This window comes from Pelodiscus sinensis, chromosome 24 (assembly GCF_049634645.1).
Source record: "Pelodiscus sinensis isolate JC-2024 chromosome 24, ASM4963464v1, whole genome shotgun sequence".
In the NCBI taxonomy this organism is placed as follows: domain Eukaryota; kingdom Metazoa; phylum Chordata; order Testudines; family Trionychidae; genus Pelodiscus; species Pelodiscus sinensis.
Window position 1 is genome coordinate 17,566,498 of NC_134734.1, and position 25,289 is coordinate 17,591,786.

The 25,289-nt window shown below is 52.5% G+C and overlaps 2 protein-coding genes across 4 annotated transcripts in view; one reads left to right on the forward strand and one right to left on the reverse strand.

The window, feature by feature from the left end:
- HAPLN2 (hyaluronan and proteoglycan link protein 2) overlaps positions 1 to 11,714 on the forward strand; it is a 32,102-nt gene extending 20,388 nt beyond the window's left edge. For all 3 annotated transcript variants that reach the window (XM_075907012.1, XM_075907013.1, XM_075907011.1), the window contains 6 exons: positions 1,603 to 1,647; positions 4,076 to 4,189; positions 4,838 to 5,191; positions 7,864 to 7,980; positions 9,005 to 9,190; positions 10,221 to 11,714. In XM_075907012.1, coding sequence (XP_075763127.1) covers positions 4,102 to 4,189; positions 4,838 to 5,191; positions 7,864 to 7,980; positions 9,005 to 9,190; positions 10,221 to 10,504 — 1,029 coding nt within the window. In that variant the 5' untranslated portion in view covers positions 1,603 to 1,647; positions 4,076 to 4,101 and the 3' untranslated portion in view covers positions 10,505 to 11,714. The remainder of the gene's footprint in view (positions 1 to 1,602; positions 1,648 to 4,075; positions 4,190 to 4,837; positions 5,192 to 7,863; positions 7,981 to 9,004; positions 9,191 to 10,220) is intronic.
- Positions 11,715 to 12,252: 538 nt separating this feature from the next.
- BCAN (brevican) overlaps positions 12,253 to 25,289 on the reverse strand; it is a 66,333-nt gene continuing 53,296 nt past the window's right edge. Inside the window, exons 11-15 of the mRNA XM_006113895.4 lie at positions 23,063 to 23,221; positions 20,438 to 20,520; positions 17,291 to 17,435; positions 14,927 to 15,109; positions 12,253 to 12,711 (exon numbers count right to left, since the gene is read on the reverse strand). Of these exons, the coding sequence (XP_006113957.2) occupies positions 12,686 to 12,711; positions 14,927 to 15,109; positions 17,291 to 17,435; positions 20,438 to 20,520; positions 23,063 to 23,221 (596 nt within the window). The 3' untranslated portion in view covers positions 12,253 to 12,685. The remainder of the gene's footprint in view (positions 12,712 to 14,926; positions 15,110 to 17,290; positions 17,436 to 20,437; positions 20,521 to 23,062; positions 23,222 to 25,289) is intronic.

A 25,289-nucleotide genomic window follows, 5' to 3' on the forward strand; every position in this document is an offset into this window, starting at 1 on the left:
AGGAAGGACCAATTAGTTTCACACATACAGAATGAGAAGTGACTGTCTAGGAAGGACTGCAGAGAGGAATCTAGGGGTCATCGTGTACTACAAACTAAATATGAGCCAACAGTGTGACACTGTTGCAAATAAAGCAAACATGATTTAATGCATGATTTGTGGATGTATTAACAGGAGTGTTGTGAGCAAGACACAAGAAGTAATTCTTCTGCTCTGCACTGTGCTGATTAAGCCTCAATTGGAGCTTTGTATCTAGTTCTGGGCACCATATTTCAGGAAAGATGTGGAGAAATTGGAGAGGGTCCAGAGAAGAGCAAACAAAATTATGAAAGGTTCTTGAAAACATGACCTGCAAGGAAAGACTGAAAGAATTGGGTTTGTTTAGTTTGAAAAAAGAAGACTGAGAGGCGACATGATAGCAGCTTTCAAATACCTAAAAAGGAGGAGGAAGAAAAATTATTCTCTTTAACCTCTGATGACAGGATGAGAAGCAATGGGCTTCAATTGCAGGAAGGGAATTTTAGGTTGAACATTAGGAAAAACTTTCTAATTGTCAGGATGGTTAACCACTGGAATAAATTACCTAAGGAGGTTGAGGAATCTCCATCACTGGAGATATTTAAGAGCAGGCTAGACAAACATCTATCTGGGATGATCTAGATCAGTGGTCACCGACCAGCAGATTGGGATCTATTGGTAGATCTTGGAATCTCTGATAGGTGATCCTGAAAGTTTTGGCAGGGAGGCTGTCAAGTGCTGGCACTTTGTCTGCCCCCCCTGCTCTGGAGCCTGCAGCGTGCTGTGCAGGGCACAGAAGGAAGGGGAGGGGAGTTGCTGATGTCAGAGTGTCCCTCCTTCCACCCTGTACCCCATCTGCACAGAGCAGAGGGATGCAAGGATGGAGCGAGTTTTCCGACTGCTTTGGGAGTGGTGCAAGGTCACGGCAGGGGTGAGCCTGTCTTAGCCCCCTGCACCACCACTCAGAAGCCACCTGTGGTAAGCAGTGCCCAGCTGGAGCCTGCATTCCGAACCCCGGCCCCCAGCCTGTTAAAAGCGAGTGAGATGGGGGAGGGAGGAGGGAGTGAGCAGGGGCGGGGCCTCAGAGAAGGGGCAGGAAGGAGGCGGGGCAAGGGCGTTTGGTTTTGAGGGACATCCTGGATTTCGCTTAAAAATTCAAGAAGTGATTTTGTGCTTAAAAAGGTAGGAGACCCCTGCTCTAGATGGTGCTTAGTTCTGCCGTGAGGGCGGGGGACTAGATTCGATGACCTCTCGAGGTCCCTTCCAATTCTATGATTCTAGGAATGCGCAGGGCTCTGCCCAGCACTGGAACAAGATGGGGAGCTGGGAGGGAAGGGACGGAGACCACAAGAGCCTTGTACGACTGGTCTGGCCACCTGGCATGGATTGGCAGTGGGAGAACCTCAAGCACGCAAGCCTGTTGTGGGTTTGCTTTGAGCCTTGGGTGGGCACGCAGGCCAGTTCCTGTTTCGCCTGGAGTGGGTCAGCCTCCCGCATGGCCTTTTGCTCTTCATACAAGAGCCCAGTGGGAGGTGAGTGGGGAACCCATGGGCCGGCTGCATTGAATCCTATGTCTCTCCACAGCACTGGAGTAAGAAGTGGCAGGTGACCCCCGGGGAGCACAACAGAGTGAGTATTAGAGAGAAACTCACATCCTGTTATTAACCATTATTATGAATGAAACAATAACTCCTGGGGCCCAATCAGTGCCCTCTGGGCTTGGTGCAGCACCAGCCAATAACACATACACTCAAACCATGGTTGGTTCTATTCCACCCCTGGCTCTCCTGCAGTGCTGAAACTCAGGGAAGATCCGTGCAAAGTGCTTCATTTAGGAAGGGAAAAAAAATAATCAAACGTATCACCTGACCATGGAGAGTAATTGGCTAGGCAGCCGTCCTGCTGAACAGGATCTGGGGGTGAGCGTGGAACACACATGGAATGCGAGTCAACAGTGCAACACAGTGGCTGAAAAGTCCTTGTGGGGTGGACTACCTGGAGCATCGCATGTGTGGCAAAGTTCTGGCTGTGGGTCCTGTGCTCCGGAGGTGGTTATTACGTGCCTCAGAGGCTCGCTGCGACCATGCTATGCTGCCTCCTGTGTTTTTCTAGAGGTCAGGGTTACAGCTTATTGAGCCATTTTCCATCATTGGCAAAGTCAATGAATGGGGAGGGGGAGATCCCACTGTAATTCCTGGACCCCCTTTTCTCAGAATTAGTTCTTTCTGCAGTGCGGGGAGGTTGAGGGGAAACCCAGGCCTGACCACTCCTGCGGGTTCCAGCCTTGGGACCTTAGGCAGTGGAAAATCATACAATCACAGAATCATAGAATACTAGGACTGGAAGGGACCTCAAGAGGTCATCGAGTCCAGCCCCCTGCCCTCATGGCAGGACCAAATACTGTCTAGACCATCCCTGATAGACATTTATCTAACCTACTCTTAAATATCTCCAGAGATGGGGATGCCACAACCTTCCTGGGCAATTTATTCCAGTGTTTGACCACCCTGACAGTCAGGAACTTTTTCCTAATGTCCAACCTAAACCTCCCTTGCTGCAGTTTAAGCCCCTTGCTTCTTGCTCTATTCTCAGAGGCCAAGATGAACAAGTTTTCTCCCTCCTCCTTATGACACCCTTTTAGATACCTGAAAACAGCTATCATGTTCCCCCTTAGCCTTCTCTTTTCTAAACTAAACAAACCCAATTCTGAGGTTTTTCCCGTTAGCCCCAAGACAACAGCCTTTTCCCTGGGCCGCTTCCCCCAATGCTCCCTTAGCACCTTTCCTCTGGTAGCTCACTGAATCTTTCCCTTCCCAGTTTCTCCACAAACACACTTCCTCCTCTCAGTCTGTCCCTCTTCTCCTTCCCCTTCCTTACCTGGGGAAACCTTGTGTAGCAGCTCTCCTGGCTTTATTTGCCTGCAGGTGTCTGATTAGCGGGCTCCTTCAGGCCAGCTAATAATTAGCCACAGGTGTCTATCTGCCTTAATTACGTGGCAGCAGGCTCTAAGAGTTCATTCAGGGAATAGAAAACTGTTTAAGCAATGCTCTGTATATCAGCCCTCCGTTAGAGTGTGACAGCCAGCTAGTTTGGGTTTGTCACACGTGTTAGACACAGAAGACCATTGTCCGAGTCTGTGTGGAACTGTTCAGGCTGTGGCTGGGGTACTGTGTCCAATTCTAGGCCTCATACTTTAGGAAAGATGCAGGTAAGTTGGAGAAAGTCAACAACAAAACGCAAAAAAACAAAAAGCATCTAGTAGAAGGATTGGGGGGGGGGGGGAATCCTGACCTGTCAGGAAAGTCTGCAAAAACTGGGCATGTTTAGGCTCGAGAGAAGATGGAGGTGAGACCTGATACTGATATATTAAGTAGAATCATAGAAGATCAGAGTTGGAAGAGACCTCAAGAGTCAATGGCTGTGTCTAGACTGAATCCCTTTTCCATAAAAGGGATGCAAATTAGACACATCGCAATTGCAAATGAAGCGGGGATTTAAATCCCCTGCGCTTCATTTGCATAAACATGGCTGCCGCTTTTTTTCTGGCTCGGAGCTTTGCTGGAAAAAAGCGCCAGTCTAGACGGGGATCTTTCAGAAAATAAAGTCTTTTCCGAAAGATCCCTTATCTTGCGCAAGGCAAGGGATCCTGTTCTTGCGCAAGAACCCGCCGGTGTAGACAGCCCATGTCTGGAAGGTTTTCAGCACAGGCTGGACAAATGCCTGTCAGGGATGGTCTAAGCTAGGGTGATTCGGTCCTGTCTCAGTGCAGGCGGCTGGACTTGTTGACCTCTTGCGGTCCCTTCTGGCCCATCATTGCTCCGATTATAAAAGGGGGGGGACAAGGATTGCCCCATGTTTAAGCTGCTAGTCGGAGAGGTGACTGCCACTCACTGTGGTGTCATGGACTCCCTGTGAGCAAATGCTCTGGCTGCTTGCAACAACTCTCCCTCAATTCTAACCCAGCCGAAGTTCTTCTAAATCGCGACGGGAGCAAAAGGACTTGACGACGCTACAGCACCACCCTGCCTGCTAGAACCAAATCTCATTCCTTCCCCAGGCCCGTTTCTGGCCTCACGTCTCAGGATGCACCAGCTGCTGCTGCTGGTTTCAGTCTGCCTCCCTTCTCTGCCTGCTGCGTTCGCTATTTACCAGAGGAGGAGTGGGGATCCAGGTGGGTAGCCATGTTCTCTTCCTCCCAAAGACCCTGCCAGCTCCTTTCCCCTGCTCCCCTTTCCAGCACGGGGCCGTTGGACTCTTGCTAGGCCCCTGCCATCTGCCTTACTACGGAGCAGTTTAAGCTGAGGGGCATGGTCACAGAAGGGGGGTGGGTGGGAACAGCAGGAGGCCATTCTGAGGCGTGTGTGGGACAGTCAGAGCTGGAGTAATAAGGGAGGAAGCAGGCTGGGGCTGAGAGCAGGAGCAGGGCACGTGGAAAGGGACCTCCAGACTGGGAGAGTAGGATGGGCCATGAGTCAGAACTGCGGGGTATCGGGGGAGCTCGGGGTCGGAATAGCAGGGGGGGCTGTGAGTCGAGACTGAGGGGGTTGGGCGGGGCTAGGGGATCAGGGCTGGAATTGCAGGGGGGGCTGTGAGTCGGGGCTGAGGGGTCTGGGGGCTCAGGGCTGCAATAGCTGGGGGTCCGTGAGTCAGGGCTGAGAGGCCTGGGCAGGACGGGGGGTGCTGGGCTGGAATAGCAGGGGGAGCTGTGAGTCGGGATTGCAGAGCGAGGAGCAGGACTGGGATGTCCCAGGAGTATTTGGGGCAGCCGCAAGCAAGGTTGGGGTTCCACCCTCCTTCTCCCGCCGGTGTCTCCTCCCAGCCCCCACCCCGCGCCTGCAGTACTTGCTGGAGCCCCTCCATGAGGTGGTGCAGGCCCAGCGCGGGGCCACGGTCACCCTGCCCTGCGTCCTGCGGGCGCGGCCCCCCCACTACAAGGTGAAATGGAGCAAGGTGGAGCCGGCCGGCCTGCTGGAGAGCGTCATCCTCATCACCAACGGGGTGCAGCACAAGGCCTACGGGCCGCTGGGGGGGCGGGCCCGGCTGAGGCGGGGCCACCGCAACGACGCCTCCCTCACCATCGCCGGCGTGGCGCTGGAGGACGAGGGGCGCTACCGCTGCCAGCTGGTCAACGGGCTGGAGGACGAGAGCGTGTCGCTGACGCTGCAGCTGGAGGGTAAGTCCTGGCCCCCTCAGCGGCCTGGTCAGGGTCCCTCTCCTGCCAGCAATGGCTCCCTCTCCCTTTAGGGGAGAGACCCTCTTCTGATGGGAGCCCTGGGGGAGGGTGGGGAGCAGGACGAGCTGTGTCCCTGGCTGGGATCCCTCAGGGGGAGTTGGGGGGAACTGCATCCTCTGGTTGGGGGCCCTTGGGAAGAGACAGAGGGAGCTGTGTCCCCTGGTGGGAGCGCACGAGGGAGGGGATTTTAAAATCCCTGGGTCACTCCCTTCCCCTCTATCCCCGGGTCCTTCTTCTATGGGTGAGCTGGATCCTTCATTACTTAGGGAGTCCCTGAAGCTGCTCCTCCCTATCTCCCAGCTGTGTGACCTTGAAGAAGCCACCGCCCCCTCGTTGTGCCTCAGTTTCCCCACCCACCCTCTGCATAGTCAGCCTGCGAGCTCTCCAGGGCATGGGCTCTCTTGCTCTGGCTCTCTGATCCCATAAGCCTTCCATGCCTGGCTGTAACAGAACAATGTCGTGAGAGTGTCACCGGAGGCCAGCAGGTCTGGCCGGGAAACAGAATCACTGTCCCAGAGCGAATTCCGGAATTTCGAACGGAGTTTCTGTTCCGGATCAAAAATGTGGAGCCTCCCGCTGGTACACCCTGGGCCGGCCCGGAGTTACAGGGCTTGTGGGGGCTCAGTGCTTGGTGGGGGGCATTCCAGGAAGGTTGGGGGAGGCCTGGCCCAGAGTTTGGGCAGTGGAGCTGGCCTGGAACTGGGTAATGGGGAGGGGACCCAGCCCAGTGTTGGGGCCACACAGGTCTCCCTCAGGTCCAGTGGGAAGGGGGAGTCACACAGAACATAAGAACGGCCCTACTGGGTCAGCCCAAAGGTCCATCCAGCCCAGTAGCCTGTCTGCCGACAGTGGCCAGCACCAGGTGCCCCAGAGAGGGTGGACCGAAGACAATGATCAAGCGATTTGTCTCCTGCCATCCCTCTCCAGCTTCTGCCAACAGAGGCCAAGGACACCATTTTATCCCCTGGCTAATAGCCTTTTCTGGACCTAACCTCCATGAAATTATCTAGCTTCTCTTTAAACTCTGTTCTAGTCCTAGCCTTCACAGCCTCCTCTGGCAAGGAGTTCCACAGGTTGACTATGCGCTGTGTGAAGAACTTTCTTTTATTAGTTTTAAACCTGCTCCCCATTAATTTCATTCGGTGTCCTCTAGTTCTTCTATTATAGGGACTAATAAATAACTTTTCTTTATCGGCCCTCTCCACACCACTCCTGATTTTATAGACCTCTATCATATCCCCCCTCAGTCTCCTCTTTTCTAAACTGAAAAGTCCCAGTCGCTTTAACCTCTCCTCATATGGGACCCGTTCCAAACCCCTAATCATTTTAGTTGCCCTTTTCTGAACCCTTTCCAAGGCCAAAATATCTTTTTTGAGGTGAGGAGACCACATCTGTACACAGTATTTAAGATGTGGGCGTACCATAGTTTTATACAGGGGCAGTAAGATATTCTGGGTCTTATTTTCTATCCCTTTCTTAATAATTCCTAGCATCCTATTGGCCTTTTTGACCGCCACTGCACACTGTGTGGAAGTTTTCAGAGAACTGTCCACAGTCCTCACATGATGGTGCCTCCCAGCCCTGGAGGGCCTGGGAAAAAGGCGGGGTTGTGCAAGCCTCCCACCTCGGCATTCCCTGGGGTGGGGGGGCGGGAGGGGCAGTGTAGGCCTCCCCCGGGCCAGCGGGAAGACGGGACAGCTGTGCCGGTGCCACCACACTGGGCAGCCCAATGATGAAGGAAGTAGGGGGCTGCTGGTAGGTCTGGTGTGGGGCTGCTGGGGCTGGGCTGGCTGCCCCAGTGGTGCTTGGGGGGCATAATGGTGGGGCAGGGTTTTAGCCAGGGAGATCACTTACCAGTGACAGGCAAGATAGTGAGCCCCATCCCCAGCTGGCCACTCCACTGGTGGTGCGGCTGCCCCCAGTGGTCACTGCAGCTTAGCTGATCCCTGCACTCGCTGCCCCCAGTGGTGACTGTGAGGATTGCGTCCCTCCTCTCTCCCTCCTCCCTTTCCATGTTATGGAAAACTATCAGATTCCAGGCACATCCCATTTTCCTGGCACAACCAACCCCTGGCCTTGCTTTAAGTTAGAAGAGGAAGCTTCGTAACAAATTTGGTGGTCCTAGCTCTTACGGCTTAGGAGGAGTTCTTGAACAAATGGACTCGTCGACAGACACACAGAAAGACAGGTAGCCGCCACCCCCCCACCTGCCGCCTCCCAATCCGCCTCCCAGAATGCCATCCCCGGCGGCCGCGGCCCCTTTCCCACCCTGACCAGGAGGCACGGGGAAAATTAAAAAAAAAAAATAGACACACTCCCACGTATATCTAAATAATCGAATGTAAGAAGAGTGGGCATAAAGCGAAAGGAGAAAGTTGCAGGGAAACGGCTTCCCGCTGTATGGAAACGAGAAAGGCGACACCAATTGTGTCTTGGAAAATGCTGTCGCAGTCGACTAGTTCCTGCCAATTTTGATGGCGTCAAAACTGCATTTTTTAACTGGAAAAATGTGGGGGGGAGGGGCGCAGAGGCCAGCACACTGCACCGAGATTCTCACGTCACTGTCTGCTCCCAGAATATGGACTCACTCCCCTATTGTCCCAATCACCCAGGTGTCGTCTTCCCCTACCAGACCAGCCAGGGACGCTACAAGTTCAACTACTTTGAGGCTAAGCAGGCTTGTGAGGATCAGGACTCCAGGCTGGCTACTTACCAGCAGCTCTACGCAGGTAACCAGCCTCTCTGTTTCGCCAGCCTCCTTCAGTGGCCAATTCACAGACTTTGCTCTAGATCAGTGGGTCTCAAAGGGTGGTCTGTGGACTGCTGTCTTGCAGGTGGGCCGCAGGCTCGGAGCTCGCTGTCTCTGCAGCAGGGAGCCTGTGCCAGTGCTCCAGCCCTGCACCCCCAAATTCCCCACCTTCCTCGCAAGGTTGGAACACCAGCAATGGCTTCCCCAGGGCTCAAGTCTCATGGGTTGGATCCAGCTTACAGGGGAAGGAAGTGGATCTGTGCACTGCCGCTCCCCCTGCCTCCAGCTGGGGGAATGACGTCAGCGCAGGAAACCCTTTGCCTGGAGGCTTTCTCTGCTGCTCCCATTGGCCGGAATCACAGCCAATAGGAGCAGTGGGGGCAGTGCCTGGGAGCGGCAGTGTGTGTGGAGCCAGATAAGTGCCCCCCATCCCTTTAATGCCCAGATCCTGTATCTCTACTGCCCTCCTGCACCCAACTAGACCGTGCAGTCCTACCCTCTCTGCACCCATTTTATCATCATGGATGGCTGGGTGGTGGTCCGCAGAAAGGTCTGCATTGAGCACAATGGGCTAAAAAGTTTGAGAACCCTGCTCTAGATAAACCAATGTTTATCTCTGTATTGCTGTGGGATGTTTTACCTGGCTTACAAATGCTTGCCTGGAAAGATCTGAAACAACAGGGTAATTGTTACAGCCACCATCAGATCTGGGAATAGGACCCAGGAGTCCTGCCTCTCCAATCCCCTCTTTTCAAACCACTAAGCCACATTCTGCCACCCCACAGCTGGGATGATAAGCCAGGAGACTGGAATCCCCAGCCATTCCTCTAATTCCTGGACCACACTTGCAGCAGGAGCTGGGAATAGAACCCTCTCCCCTGCGCAAGATACAGGCCGAGGGAGAACCAGGCCTGTTATTAAGGTATCAGACCTACCTGGTTCCTATGCACTGCTGCCCACAATGTGCTGAGCTTGCCTGTTACTTTTCTCCCATTAACCCGCAGCGTGGACCGAAGGGCTGGACTGGTGCAATGCAGGCTGGCTTCTTGACGGGACTGTCCACTACCCCATTATTAACCCTCGCGAGCCCTGCGGGGGGCATCTCCTCCTCCCAGGAATCCGGACCTATGGGGCCAAAGACAAGCAGAAGGACCGGTTCGATGCCTTCTGCTTCACCTCAGCGGTGAGGGGTACGTCCTGAGGGAGCGCGGCTGCTGTGTGTGACGAAAGACTCCGCTAGCCTGGTCCCCGCGTCTGTCCTGAGTCAAGCTCACTCATCCGTCTGGTCTTGTCCCCCCTCCTTCTCCCTTTCTGGGTCAGCCTATCAAACGTCTGCTCAAGGGCGGAGTTTGGGAAGGTCGGGGGACAGCAGCCATGGATTTTGAAATAACGGGCATGCTATTCCAGCATCCTTGTAACCCTCGTTCCACAAGGGTTAAGGGACTTGTCGGAATAGCATTTTATTTTGAAATTTGGCTCTGCATAGACAGCGCCAAATTTCAAAATAAGGTATTTTGAAGTTACCTCGAAATAAGCTATGCAAATCGCGTAGCTTATTTCGAGGGAAGGCTGCTGGGTAGACGCACCCTAAGTCATCTAGCTCACTGGTTTTCAAACTTTTCTCATGACCCAGTTGAAGAAAATCGCTGATGCCGCGACCCAACATCATGTGACTGGTGTGTGGCCTCCAGGGTGGGGCTGAGGATGGGAGCTTTGGGCTGTAGGAGACTCCAGCTTTGGGCGGGGGCAGGGCTGGTGCAGGAGGGGCTTACCGTGAGCAGCTCCGGGTCAGTGGTGCAGCGGGGGGGCTAAGGCAGCTTCCTGCCTCTCCTATCGCCGCAGACCATGCTGCCCCCAGAAGCAGCTGGCAGCAGGTTCCCAGGCAATGAGAGTGTGAGTGTGGATCTAGTGCTCAGGGCTGGGGCAGTGAATGGAGCCCTGGGTGCTCTCCCCCACCCCGGCCACACCTAGGAGCTAGACCTGCTACTGGCCGCTTCTGGGGCACAGCACAGTCTGCGGTGCCAGGATGGGCAGGGAGCTGCCTTAACACCTCCATTGCTCACCTGATCCCCCTGCAGCAAGGAGACCCAGCGCCGGACATTCCACCCCCCAGTCCTGGGGCGTGGCCTGTCGTCTGAAAACCACTGGCCTAGTACACACCCAGGAGCTGTGTGGGTGGGTTACACCCTGACCCTCATCCCTCCCCTCCTCTCTCCCCAGGCCAGGTCTATTTCATCCAGGGCCACCTGAACTTCAAAGAGGCAGGGCAGGCTTGCCGCAACCAAGGGGCCACCCTTGCCAATGTCGGGCAGCTCTACTCAGCATGGAAGTTCGTCCAGCTGGACCGGTGCGATGGGGGCTGGCTGGCGGACGGCAGCGTGCGCTACCCCATCACCACCCCACGCGCCCATTGCGGGGGCCTTCCGGACCCCGGCGTCCGGAGCTTCGGCTTCCCCAACAAAGAGCAGAGGACGTACGGGACCTACTGCTTCTCGGTGAAATAGGGCTGGGGGGGGGAGGAGGGTGTTGGGGTGCCGGGTGGAGGGAGATCTGTCTCCCGGGTGCTTTTCTCTTTCCCAGTGGGTCTCAGGCAGCACAACACACCAGCACTCGCTCAGCCAAGCGCTTCATTGTCAGACCAAGGACTGACTGGACGGTCCATGAAGACTAGAATCCTACTCCATCGTCCAGGAATGCGGGCAGGGAGAGACAGATGGCTGCTTGCCTTTGTTCTGGGGATAGAGGAATCTACTGTCACACAACATTCGAACTCTGGGCGTAGGGCCTGTAGGCCACTTAAGCACTGACCTTTGCAGGCTTACGTGGTTCCCAGGCTGGATTCTGACCATTGTTCCAAGTTAGCTATGCACTTGAGCAGCCGCTTAAGAGAAATTCAAATGCCGCCCAGATAGGTTTTGTGTTTCTACTGGTGGTGCACATCCACACGTGCGTTGGTGCACATAAAAACATTTATTCTACACATGGATGGAAAGGATTAGAGGGAACATTGATATTGATCCTCTTGCCCAGGGGTGAATTCAGCACAGAGAGCAAGCAACAATGAAGCAGCAAAGCTCCCAACCTCAGAACTTCTTGGGGATTTTGCTTTCATAGGTTTTGGCCCCTGCTGTGTCTTAGCTGCTATTTGGAGTTGTCAGGAGAAGACAAAAATCTTTGGGACCCAGTAATAATCCCATGGCCTGCTCCAGTGAGGTCTCTGAACCTCTTGGAGGAATAACCAGTAACTGTAGAGGTTTTAGTTTAAGGCTAACAAAAAAATGGTATTTTGTATCCATTACTCACCTATTTCCAACCAGGGTTCATTACGCCTGGAGATAAAGAATTTCCCAGCTCTCAATATACTCATGCTTGTGAAAATTCACAGCAATAGCAGGTCCACAGCTCTGATCCCTCGGCTTTGCAAAACACAGTCCCTGCCACTTGAGCTAAAAGAGAATCTCCTTACTCCGCAGCAGTATAGGGGCTATGACACACAGTTGACCCATTCCGATTCCATTCCAACAGAGGGCAGCAGTGTAATCAGACCTTCAGCTAGCTCACTACACTGTGTTCACAAAGTTCTGTTTTTTGTTGTTGTTTTTAACTCCAACACCAGTCAAGCTTTCCCCATGAAGAAGCCATTCAGTGTAAATTAAAGGCAGGAAAGCAATGAGTTTGACTAATTTTGTCCATGCAAATTAATAAAATGATGGTAAATCCACCCTAAAACCAGCCTGCCAGGGGATGCATTTTAGCCACAGGGTGACACAATCCAAGCCTTGAACCGTGGACTTTCAGAGCTAGAAGACAAGTTGTACCTAGTGTGGCAACCAAAGCACAATCCTATAACAGACTGGCTAACTTTGTGAAGTAGCCACTAGCGTGGGGCCAGAGACGCCTGCGCTGCAGGTTGCAGGCACCTTGCGCTATCCAGCTTCCATGCTCAATCTGAGGCCTCATTACATTTAGGAGAAATGACCCTCCAGTGCAAGAGCGGGCCCAGATTGAGACTTTCCCAGAGTTCACTTAGGGCGGGTTGATCCTTTGCCAGCTGTCTACAGCTGAAAGATTCTGGCATAGCCTTCTTCATGCCCGTTTTCCAGCCGGTCCCAGCCACCAACTTCCCCGCACCCACTCTGTTCCCACAAGGCTCTGCCCACCAACACTCCCCAGAGCCTCGCCTCTGCTTGGCCTCTTCTCCCCAAGCTCCACCCCCTGCTTGCATGAGTAAGAGGAGGCAGAGAGGAGCGCTTGCTGTCGAAAACAAAAGTCAACGCCTGTGTTAGCCACCACTGCGTGCCAAGGAGGAATAGGAGCACCAAAAGCAAGCACAGGTTTGTGCATGGGACCTGCCATGAAAAATGCAGCAGTCTCCTCCGTCAGGATATTGGGTTGAATATCAACCGCAGCATAAGAGGTGGCCTCGGAAAAAAATAATACTCTGTGCCCAGTGTGAACAGTTACATTTTATGTTGCTGTTGACTTTTTTTTTTTTAAAGGGAATCTTTAGTCATTAGAAATTCTTTATACACAAAAAACGTGAAAGGGAGGAAGGCTTCGGTGCTTTTCCTGCTGGTTTTCAGGCTGTTTTACAAAAAAAACCAAAACAAAAATCCCAGTTCTGTTTCCATTGAGAATTGACCCCATTGTTCTGGGATGGGATGTCTTCCATGTTGGGTTCATCCTCACTCATCGAGGGTTTGGCCCAGTCCTTCATGGAGAAATAGACAAGGAGAGGAAACATCAATCAAATGCATGTCCGGCTTGGTTTCATAGACTAAAAGGAACCATTAGATCATGTAGTCTGCCCTCCTGGGTTTGACTCAAGTATCTTCTAGAAAGGCGGCCAGTCTTGCTGTGAAGACATCAGGACCTAAAGATCCCACCACGTCCTTGGTAGTTTATTCCAGTGGGCAGCCATGCTCTTTGGTAAAAATGTGGGCCTGATTTTCAGTTTGGATGTCTCTGGTTTTAACTTCAGCCATTGGTTCTTATTCTGCCACTCCCCACTAGATTAAAAACCCCTTTGGTGCATGGTGTTTTACACGGTATAAGATACTTAAGCCAGGTCTACACTATGGGAGAAAGTCAACCTCAGATACACATCTCCAGCTATGAGAAGGGCTTAGATTGAATTTCTGTGGTGTCCATTGTATCCTCTAAACTGCACAGCTGCACAGCCCTGCAGCCAATTAGTCAGCCCTGCCTAGTCAGAGGCTCAGAGCTCCGTGCATGGAGCTGACTGTCTGGGCGGGCTGATTAATCAGCTGTAGGGCTGTGCTGCCACGCAGTTTAGGAAGAACACTGGTGATGTCCCCACTACGGGTGGTCAATGGGAGAAACTCTCCCATTGACTTCCCTTATTCCTCGTGACCTGATGGAGTACCGGGGTCGATGCCATCAGTGGTTGATTTAGCAGGTTCTTACTAGACCCTCTAAATCGAATCCTGAGAGATGGATCCCTGAAGTGTCAATCTCAGGATAAGTGAAGACAAGCCTTTAGACACTATAATCAAGTCACCTCTTGATCCTCTTTTTGGCCAGCTAACCAGATTAAAGGCTTTAAGTCTCCCACCATAAGATTTCTTTTTCCAGACCTCAAATTATTTTTGTGGTGCTTCTCTGTATCCTTCCCAGTTTTTCAACTTTTTTTAAAACTGGGGATGCAGATCTGGGCTCAGTATTCCGAGATTGGTCTCACCAATGCTAGTGTGCACAGGGGTAAAATCGCCTCCCCTTGCTCCTACTCTCTCGTCCTCTTTACACAACCCAGAATTGTCTCTGTAGCCCTTTTGCTAGCCCATTGGGCTGGGCGTTCATGAGCTCGTGAAGGCTCGGTTTTATCCCATCTCAAGCTCATGTGAGCATTTCCTGGAGCTGTCAGTCACAAGCTAGGATTTTCGAAGATGCACAGATGAGATCAATTATTTGCTTTTGCTTCGGTTCTCGCAAGTTTCTTGCAGATCACCCAATGCCACGCCAAATCCTTGCTCTAGGCTGCTCACGTAAATGTCACTTCCTGCTGCACAGCTGACAAAATACATGCCCAGAGGCATTTTTGCTTGGTTTGGGTTAGCTTCACCCATTGTCACAACTACTGTTTAGCCAAGTTCACCCCCAACAGCCATCCAGGGCCATCCCTATCAATACGCAAAATATGCAATTATATAGGGTGCCACAAAACGTGGGTCATCAAATTGCCCCAAATTTCATGGTGCCCTACGCAGCTGTGTACTGTGAATGTGGCGGCTCTGGTTTCAGTGGCCGGCCCCAGCCTCCTGCTGCCTCTCTGACCTGCTCCTGCCTCCCCCCTCAACCCCCCGCCACATACACAAACACACAGCTCTTGCCCCCATGGTCCTGGAGCACATACCGGCTGGATGCAGGTGCTCGGGCTGTGTAGAGCATCCGATCTGGTAGAAACAGCCCTGCTGCCATCCTATAGCAGACCATACCAGCTCCCCGTCTACCTCCTCCCACAGCTGATCCATTCAATTCTGTATCCCACCTCCAGCCTCTGGTGTTTTATCTGTACATGGCAAGCTCCCGATGAGCATCAAAGGGATTTTAAAGGACCCAGGGGAAGCAGACCCCTTCCTGATGCCTGCCGGCCATGACGTCACACACTAGAACATGGCAACTCAATGATCCTTCTTAGCATCTCCGCTAAGAAAGAGCTGAGCCAATCGTGTATGGCCTGGGCGTCTATTGTGATCACCTGGCCTTTGGGGGCCATGAGCAATGCAGACACCCGCCTTCCGCCCACAATGGTGAAAGGAACTCATGTTCCAGCCATGAGAGGCTCCTAGGGACCATGTCCTCAACTGATGTCCACTGACTTGCTGCCAATGGGCCAGATCCCCATATAATTGAAACGAAAGGCCTGCCATGGGCAGGACTTTAGCCCTTTGTTCGTCAGCACTCACTCGGCTCACAGCTGAGCTGCGGCTGCTCCCACCGGCCGTCCTCCTGGCACCGAACCACGGGTGAGTGGCGCTGGGTGAAACCATCCAGACACCGGTACCGTACGATGGAGTTGATCTCATAGCGTTGCTTTGGTTTGCCAAACCAGTGGGCGTTCGCTATCTCGGGCGGAGGGGCGCAAGACACTGAGGGAACGAGGGAGAGGGAGAGAAAGGGTTAAGATCCTGTAGGCTGAGACGTTGGTCACCCCCCCCCCCCGGTGACATCACACACACACACACACACACACACTAAGTATGCCCACTGTAAAATAATCCCACTCCTGTTGCCCCTGAAAACCTAGAGTCATTAGAGATGGGAGGGTATTTTCAAAATTTCACTAAAACTTTTAACCAGCATTTCTTATTTCCACACACAAAAAAAGGGGGAGGGGGAATTTTAGCCTACATTTTTGGCAGTTTTTTTTCTTATCCCAGTCTATTTATCAGTCACATTTAGTGCTTGTATCATTTCCACTCAGTTTTCTTTGTAGCTTGCTTGAGGAAATGTCTCCTTGTTCTCTTTTCATGGTCAGTCCACACAGAGGATAACAGCCCGCTACTGCTACCTGCTAGCAGTTGCTCAAGGGGCATAAATGACTACCCTGGAAGGAGTCCTGCAGAAAGGGATCTAGGGGTCAGAGTGGATCACAAGCTAAATATGAGTCAACAGTGTGACACAGTTGCAAAAAAAAAAAAAAAGTAAACATGATTCTGCGATTGGTTAGCAGGAGTGTTGTAAGCAAGACACACAAAGTCATTCTTCCACTCTACTCTGCACTGATTAGGCCTCAGACGGGCTCTGTCTATACTTCACCCATTTTGCACAAGAAATATGCAAATGCAGCTAAGCATGGAATATCACCGAGCCTCTTTTGCATAATTAATGAGCGCCTGCTTTTTGGCAAGAGGCTTTTGCGCAAAAAGGAGCCGTCTATTTTGCTCCTTTTTGAGGAAAACCCCGATCTTGCGCAAAAGCCGTTCTTCTGCATGTTTTTCTGGAAGAACGGCTCTTGCGCAAAAAGTGGGTGCTCATTAATTATGCAAATGAGGCTCTGCGATATTCCATGCTTAGCCTCATTTGCATATTTCTTGCGCAAAACAGGTGCAGTATAGACACAGCCATGGAATATTGTGTCCAGCTTTGGGCACCACATTTGTGGAAAGATGTGGACAAATTGGAAAAAGGCCAGAGAAGAGCAACAAGAATGATTAAAGGTCTAAAGAACATGACCTATGAGGGTATGTCTACACTAGCCCCCTAGTTTGAACTAAGGAGGCTAATGTAGACATTCGAAGTGGCAAATGAAGCCCGGAATTTAAATATCCCGGGCTTTATTTGCATCTTCCCATCCGGGCGCCATTTTTAAATCCCCCTAGTTCGAACTAACTGCCCGCCGCTACACGCGGCAGTCAAACGTTAACTCGAACTAAGTCTTTAGTTCGAGTTAACTGTTACACCTCATTCCACGAAGTGTAACAATTAACTCGAACCAAAGAGACTCCCTTGATTCTCCACTCCACTGCACCTAATACCGACCCTAATATTGACCCTACCACACAATGGCTGTAAAATGTTCCCAGGGTGACTAGTAACACTTTGGATGAATGGAAGGGCTTATGAGAAGATGCAGCACAATAGAGAGCCAGGTGTCTGAGTTCGAAGTTAGTCAGTGTAACTTTGGAAGGAATTGCTTCCAGCATGTTCAGGCAGTTGGAAAGTTGGGGGGGTTATGTGAAAAAGCTACATGAAAAGTTTTTTGTTTTGTTTTTTTCACAATGTTTCCACCCTCCCACCCTGCGTTAAAATCCAAACCTAAAAACGTTCGTTCTCAGCAGCAAATGTATTTTTGGGGGAACAAAGGTGTGTTTTTGGCAACCAAACCCCCAAACCCTCTGGTCGTTTGGGCAAAAACAGTTGGCAAAATGAAATCCATTGCCTGCCTGGCCAATTAGTTGAGTTATGGGTGGGTGGAGGGGTTGTTACCAAAAACTAACAAAAATTCAATTTTTTTAATGAAAACCTGAAAAATGTCATCAAAAACGGACAATTCCAATGTCTGTTTTGGACATGGGGCCCATTTTCCATCGAATCATAGAATCCTAGGACTGGAAGAGCTCTCTGGAGGTCATTGAATCCAACCCCCTGCTCAAAGTAGGACCAGCCCCAACTCAATCATGCCAGCCAAGGCTTTGTCAATCTGGGACTTGAAAACCTCTTGGGATGGAGGTTCCAACCCCTGCCTCAGTGGGCCGTTCCTTTTCAACTCTCCAGCTCTCAAAGCAGAAGCTGGCCTCAGAGGAGGAGGTGGTAGGTCAGACACTTACCTAGACCCATTTTACAGGTGTAGGACAGGTGATAGTTACAAGGCACGTCACTCCACTGGCCCCCGTCATGCCACACTATGACCACACAGTTTTCTCCAGACAGGAAGTAACTGTCCGGCTGCCCGAGGTGCCAGTTCTCATAGAGCTGCCAAGAAAAGAGGAGTGAGTGAACACAGCGGGGAATATCCGGCATAAAAACCTACAGCTCCAGCATAAAAGGGTCACCCACATGCCATTAGAGGTAGGAGATGGGCCCGGGCCTGGGAGATGGATAGATGTGGGGGGGTGGTTTAAGGCCTGTTCTGATCATCGGGTGAGACCGTCAGAGAATGGCATTCTGGCATCCTGGACACACAACGTCTGAGTGCGCTGGACGGTGTCCTTTAGCGAGAAGCTGCCAGTCTTTCCCGCAAGTCCCCACATGATGGAGAACGCACTGCGCCACGTGAGAAAGCTCTTCCAAGGTCCATCCTGCGCCCTGGGTTGGGTTGAGCGTGTCGTAGCCTCCGTGGCAGCGCTAAAGGTTAACAACCAGCAGGCCTGCTCCGGAAGCGATCCTAGGGCTGACTCAAGCTTACTACAGGTTAAACCTCTCTAGTCCGGCAACCTCAGGACCTGACCGGTGCCGCAACAGAGAATTTGCTGAACCGCTGGAGATCACTATTGTCCAGCAGCATTTCCAGCATGTCCCCTGCTTGCTGGGCTCTTAGAAGACATTTTGGGGTAAACTGGAGCTCAAGAACAGCACAGAACCCTGGGAGCCAGGACTGGGTGGCTGTGAACAAACTTTATGCCAGTGGTTTTCAAACGACGGGTCGTGCCAGCGCAGGGGGGTGGAATGTCGGGCGCTGGGTCTCGTTGCTGCAGGGGATCAGGTGAACAGAGGGGGTGCTAAGGCAGCGCCCTGCCTGTCCAGACTGCGCTGCGCCCCAGAAGCAGCTGGCGGCAGGCCTGGCTCCTCAGTGCAGAGGGAGGAGCGTGCACAGAGCACGCCCCTGCCCTGAGCACTAGCTTCGCACTCCCATTGGCTGGGAACCTGCCTCTGGATGCTTCTGGGAGCATCATGATCTCTGGTGCCAGGAGAGGCAGGAAGCTGCTTTAGCCCCCCCTCCCCCCCCCCCCCCCCGCTGACCAGGAGCCGCTCAAGGTAAGCCCTTCCTGCCCCAGCCTGACTCCACAAAGCTGGAGCCCTTCCCTACACCCCAAAGCTCCCATTCTCAGCCCCACCCCACAGCCCACATGCTGGTCAAATTATATTGGGTCTCAGGCATCAACAATTTTCTTTGACTGGGTCATGAGAAACCAAGTTTGAAAACCACTGCTTTATGGGACTGTGGGAAACTTGGCACCCATGATAAATGGACATCCAGCTAACTAACATCATGTTGGACCATGGATATTGCTGGGCCAGAGTGTGCCGGACTAGAAAGGTTCACCCTGTATTGAAAACCTTCAGGACATCCAGCAGTAACCTGAACATCTCCACACCCTTCCCTTAGGTGCAGCTGCCTCTGGGGTGGAAGGGTAAACAGCACACAGCAACAAAAAGGAAAGAATACTACATCCCCCTGAAATGCATAGCGGGAATTTAATTTGAATTAGCTGCTCCTCTGCTTTGGAAGAAAACAAAACATGAGGGTTTCAGGCCAAGAATTCTTGCAAGGTTTCAGCACCAAAAACTGGGGTCAGGTATTCATCTGGCTTAGCTCCCATTGAGAGCATTGAATAATCTCGCTCTTACATATGCACACACAGAGAGAAATAGGAATTGTGGTTTGCATCTGATCCCTATCGTGAGTGCTGAGCAGGGTTCCCTGTAAGCTGAGCGCTTGGGCGGCCACACAGCAGAGATTCCACTGTTGCCCAGCTGATTTGCAGAGCTCCCTCCGCCAGTAGCAGGTGTTTCTCCTGGTGGTGCACATCCACACAGGCTTTGGTGCATGCAACAAAATTTATTCCTCACGTGGCTGGGAAAAATGAGGGGGGACACTGGTGCTGAGCATGTAAAGACCCGGGCCTGGATTTTTTTGTCAGTCAATGGGAGTCAGGCTCCCATGTGCCTAACTCACTTTTGAAGATCAGAGATCGATTCCTAAGTCAGCGCAGTGCTGAATGGAGCTATGCAGAAGTCCCCTGGCCCTTAACGACAGCCGGGAACCCTTCATGCAGAGCTCCCTGCAGTAGCCGGGTGCCCACAGCAGCACTGACGCAGAGAAGAAACATGCCAGTGTCTGAGTCACGGAGACCACGCTTAGGGTTGCGTTAGAGGTCTCCCCGTTTGGCTCTAATCTGCAGCCTGCCTGGCAGGGCAGTGATACTCGTAAGTAGCTGCCTGCTAATGCAAAGGATCACTTCATGCGGCGGGTTTCAAACTTTTTTTCTCATGACCCAGCTGAAGAAAATCGCTGATGCCGCGACCCAATAGAATGTGACTAGTGTGTGGGCTCCAGGGTGGGGCTGAGGATGGGAGCTTTGGGGCATAGGAGGGGGCTCCGGCTTTGGGGGGCAGGGCTGGGGCAGGAGGGGCTTACCCTGAGCGACTCCTGGTGAGTGGTGCAGCAGAGTGTGTGTGTGTGGGGGGGGGGGCTAGACAGCTCCATGCCTCTCCTGGCACCGCAGACCATGCTGCCCCCAGAAGCAGCCAGCAGCAGGTTCTCGGCCAATGACAGTGCAGAGCTAGTGCTCAGGGCAGGGGCAATTCAGGGAGCCCTGCATGCACCCCACCATCACCACCTAGGAACCTGCTGCCGGCCACTTGTGGGGCGCAGTGCAGTCTGCGGTGCCAGGACAGGCAAGGAGCTGCCTAAGCCCCCCCGCTGCTCACCTGATCCCCCTGCAGCAACGAGCCCCAGCGCCCGACATTCCACCCCCCGCCCCTTCCTGGGGCACGACCCGTCATCTGATTCCCACTGGCTTCAGGGTCTGATTCCCACCCACAGCTGGGGAATATTTTCCGAGTGACTGTGAAGAACAAACAGGCCATTGATGAGGAGGGAGGGGGTACTTTCCTCTTTGCTGTGTAGGATTCCGCATGGGCCACCCCAAGCCAGCCTCAGTTTGCCTGAGCCTGGGCCAACTCCGCTAACCTCTCCTGCGCTAACGGAAAGGGGCCTTGGCACCCTCGAGCACAGACGGACGGTGACTTACCACCGGGCTCCCGTCGGACCACTGAAAATCGCCTTCGATGGTTCGGTCGTTCAGGCCGATCCACTGATATTCCTTATACTGAGCTGGAAAGCAACAGGGAGTTGTGGTTAGAGCCGGGAGAATTCAGCCACCAGGGACAGGCAGACCGGATCGGCGCCGTGTCCCGTCTCGCCTCAGCGGGAGGGGCAAGAGCCTCCCCAGTGGGAAAGGAGGGAATTCCCTGGCCACGGGGTGGCTGCCTCCGCTCTGGGCCCTGGTGCTCAGCCTGGGACATTCAGAGACGCTCTGGGAGGCAGGCTGACTGCCCGTGGGGTGTGGATGAAGCAGGAGAATGCCGAGCCATCCGGGCTGGGGGCTGATTTCATAGCAGGGTGTCCCTCAGCTGAGCCCAAGGGATTTCGCTTCAATGGGTCCTTCCAGGAGAGGGCAGCAGACTCCATCTACTTCCCCCTCCTCCTGTTCCACATGCCAAGCGGCCCGGCTCCCTCGCTCTGGGCAGGCCCCGTGCCCCGTGCTCACCCGGCAAGTGACGGCAGCAACCTGCAGCACCTCGCTCCCCCTTTCCCATCCCTTCTCCTGCCCTGCATCGCTTTCTGCCCACGACAGCATCTGCTTTCTCGCTGGTCCTCTGCCCTTTCTCATCCCGGCCCTTGGTCTTTCTTTCCCTCCCTGGGATTTTCATAATTGCTAATTGCTTTTCTTAAACCGCATATCTATCTATCTAGCTATCTATCTATCTATTTATCTATCTGTCTGTCTGTTTGTCTATCTATCCATCCCCATACACCCTCCCCCCGTCTATCTATCTATCCCCCCAAGCTATCTATCTATCTGTCTGTCTATCTATCCCCTCACACCATCCATCTATCTATCTATCTATCTATCTATCTATCTATCTATCTATCTATCTATCTATCTATCTATCTATCTATCTATCTATCTATCTATCGCCACACACCCCTCCCCGTCTATCTATCTATCTATCTATCTATCTATCTATCTATCTATCTATCTATCTATCTATCTATCTATCTATCTATCTATCTATCTATCTATCTATCCCCCCACACCATCTATCTATCTGTCTGTCTATCTTTCTATCCATCCCCATATACCCCTCCTCCATTTATCTATCTATCTATCTATCTATCTATCTATCTATCTATCTATCTATCTATTCCCATACACTCCTCCCCCACTCTATCCCCACCATCCCATCTATCTATCTATCATCCATGCTTTTGCATGCTTGTTGCTTGTTTTTCCTCCAGCCTTTGCTGAATGCATTGGCATCTCTCTGTGTCTGCTGCCACTTTCACTGAGACCCTTCCCCACCCACCTGCATGCACCCACAGGCATATGTGTGCACATCCCAGAGGTGGGTGCGCCAGTGCCCATGCAGAAGTCTGCGTGCACCCACCCTCCCCCGCCCCCACAAACGCCTACAGAGCAGCTCTCTCGGTTGTGTCCAGGTTGTTACTGCCACCCCTATGGCTTAGCTAATGTCTCACGGTAGGAGGCCAGGAAGCCACAAGACTCACAGTGGGGAATGCTGTGATGGGGAGGGGAGAAGGGTTCCCACGCTGCAGAGGGAGTTCCCTGCTTTCAGGGCTGTCCTTACAGTTCATGGTGCCCTATGCAGGGAGGCAGGGGAAGGGAAAGGAGGAACGGCCACTCCATAGGGAAGGGGCTGAACTCAGAGCTGCCGGGGTGGGAGGCAGGGGCAGGGCACGAAGCCATAGGCAGGAGACCAGGGGAGTGATGCAGCACCCCCCACACTATATGTGGGCTCCCGACTGCTGCCAGCCCCGGGATTCCACCACCAGCCTCGTGCCCAGTCGAGCGCCTGGCAGCACCTGGTGTACCACATGTAGTGGTGTCCCCTGCAGCTGCATATTCGGTGTCTCCCTAACGGCAGCCCTGCCTGCTTGGAATGGGAATAGAATAAAGTGCACCAGGGAATTTTCAGGGCATGGCAGGAGGTTCTAGATGGGCACGGGGCATGGCAGGCTACTGCGGTGTAAATTGAGACCCTATTTTATCCTGAAGTCACTTGCTCAGCTACACAAGCCCCCAGCTTTCACGAGGAAACAAAGGAAAGGGTCTAATCGCCCAGGTTGCAGAGAAAAGCTTGAAAATGTGTAAGGTCTGTCCACACGGCACCCTCAGGCTGGGCTCTCACTCTGGTATCGAGCCTCCTTCCCCCCGTTCCGTCCACACAGAAATCAGTTTGACTCAGGTTAGCAAACACACAGGGCACCTAGGATCCTGCTGGGGGTGGAGGATCAGAGCCTGAGTCCCACTGTGACTTGGCAGCTGGGGGAGGAGCTTGAGGAGGGCGGAGCCTAGGGGTCGGAGCAAGGGTGGGAAGAAACAGAGTGAGGGCAGGGCCTTGGGAAAGGGCAGGCAAAGAAAAACTGGAGAAAAAGAAAAACTCAGTGCCTATGCCGGCTGCAACAGTTTGAAATGCAGCATTGGCATATTCTTTAGCTTCTGGAGCCCGAAGGCACATCAAAAATAGCTCACATGTATTATGTTTTAAACTCTCCTGATTTTGAAGCCCCCCTCTCCCCCCATGATTCTAGTGATGCCTGGCTCCCCATCTCGGAAGGCAAGGCTGCTTACTGTTGATGAAGTCCTGCTCTTCCGGCGTCATGATGTTGGCCAGGTGGCCCCCGTAGCGCCTGCACTGAGTTTCCGCATCCTCCCAACTTCTTCGGGTGGAGAAATGTTTGTAGCAGGACCCCTGGAAGTTGTCCCAGCCCGAGCTGCACTTCTCCAGATCTGGAGGGAGAGGAACAAGGGGAAAAAGCAGGAGAGACAATGAGAGGAGACAGGGAGGAGATGACGGGAGAAGTGAGAGAAGCATTGGTATCGAGACCGGACAGCTACGCTCAGCTGATGCTCCTTCCGAAAGAAACTTGATCAAGAGTAAACCTCGTTCTAGAATCCACTTCCCAGAACAGGTTTCGGTCGACCAGGACTTTGCATTATTATGAACCATGGCCCAGAGGTTCAGCAGGTGTCAACTGGATGAAGTTAATGGACCCAGTTCCCACTAGCTGAGGACATGGCCTTACGTTTTGGTTTGAATCAGATTCGCATCTGGTGTGACTCTGGATCCTCGAAACATACACCGCGCAAGGTACGGTGGATCTCCCATCTCCATCAACTGCAATTTTACAACTCCCCTTGAGTTCAAAGACTTGATTCTTTCAGTTGTGCTGTGCTTCTTTTACCCGCCTGGGACTATGTAAAAAGCCTTTCAAGCGAGTCTGACTGTATTTCTCTTCCAGAACAGGGCAAAGGGATGTTAACGTAAATGCAAATGAATTCCAGCGTCATCTCGGAAGAGAAAAAATTCCAGCTGCCCAATTTTCGATTGCGTTGTACGGGCCTGATTCTCCATTGCATTGCACCTTGCTCAGTCATTTACACCAGATCAGAAAAGCAATTGCTCTGGTGTAAATGGCCAGCTGAGGTAGAAAGCAATGGAGAATGAGGTATGATAGCTCTTCGCCGTTCATTGTCTTTCTAACACTTTTCTTCTTGCTTCTCTCCAACCTTGGATCTTGCATGATGGCTTACTGGATTGCCTTTCCTTGCTCTAAGGGACCTTAATTATCTGAACAGCTGGTTCTGTTGTCTCATTAAGGAGTACACTTTGCCCTGCTGCAAAGACACCTTCACATTCTTTTTACGGGCTTGCACCAGTTTGAGGGGTTTCAGTGTGTGTCACTAGCACTGCGGGTCTGTGTCGTGTGACTCTTGGAGAAATGTGGAGCCTAGGGGGGGCTGACAACTTGTGCAGGCTCCTGGGCACGGTGTGGAGGGCTTGGGTGGCAGGGGTGCAGCAAAGGGCAGCCAGCCCTCAGAACCGCCCGGAGCGCACAGTGCTCCAGCGGCAATTTAAAGGACCCAGGGCTCTGGCCGCCAGTGCTGCTGCAGTACCAGCTGGGAGCCCCTGAGCCACTGAGGTTTGCACTAAACTACTCAGAGAACCCTTTGCTAAGCTGGAATTTCGTTTAGGAAGAAATCTGGAGAGAAAAGGTTCCGATCATGTCAGAATAGCCCATTTTGACAGTTTTCATAGAATCATAGAACACTAGAAATGGAAGGGACTTTGAGAGGTCATCAAGGCAGAAGCGGCCTGGCGCCCCAGGCGGAAGGTGCGATTGGCGCCCCCACCTGCATGGCCGTCAATGGCCATGATGTAACCACAGGGCGCCCAGGCTCTCTGTGACGTCATCATCGGACGCCTGGGCTAGCGGCGCCCTAGGCGACCGCCTAGTCGGCCTAAGTTCACGGGCCGCCCCTGCATCAAGGCAGGACCAAGCACCATAAACCGTCCCTGACCGGTGCCTCCCTAAACTGCTCTTAAATATCTCCAGAGATGGAGATTCCACAACCTCTCTAAGCAACTTATTCCAGTGTTTCACCACCCAGACAGGAAGTTTTTCCTAATGTCCAACCTAAACCTCCCTTGCTGCAATTTAAGCCCATTGCTTCTTGTCCTATCCTCAAAGGCCAATGAGAATCGTTTTTCTCCCTCCTCCTTGTAACAGTCTTTTCTGTACTTTTTTTTGAATGAAATGTTTCTATTTTCCCTTTTTAGTTTTTCTGTAGGGCTATGTCTAGACTGCAGGCTTCTTTCGAAAGAGGCTCTTTCGAAAGCATCTTTCGAAAGAGCCTCTTTCGAAAGATCGCGTCTAGACTGCAGGCGGATCTTTCGAAAGAGCAAGCCGCTTTTTCGAAAGAGAGCACCCAGCGAGTCTGGATGCTCTCTTTCGAGGAAGCCCTATTTACATTGAAGAACGCCTTCTTTCGAAAGAGGAACTTTCGAAAGAAGGCG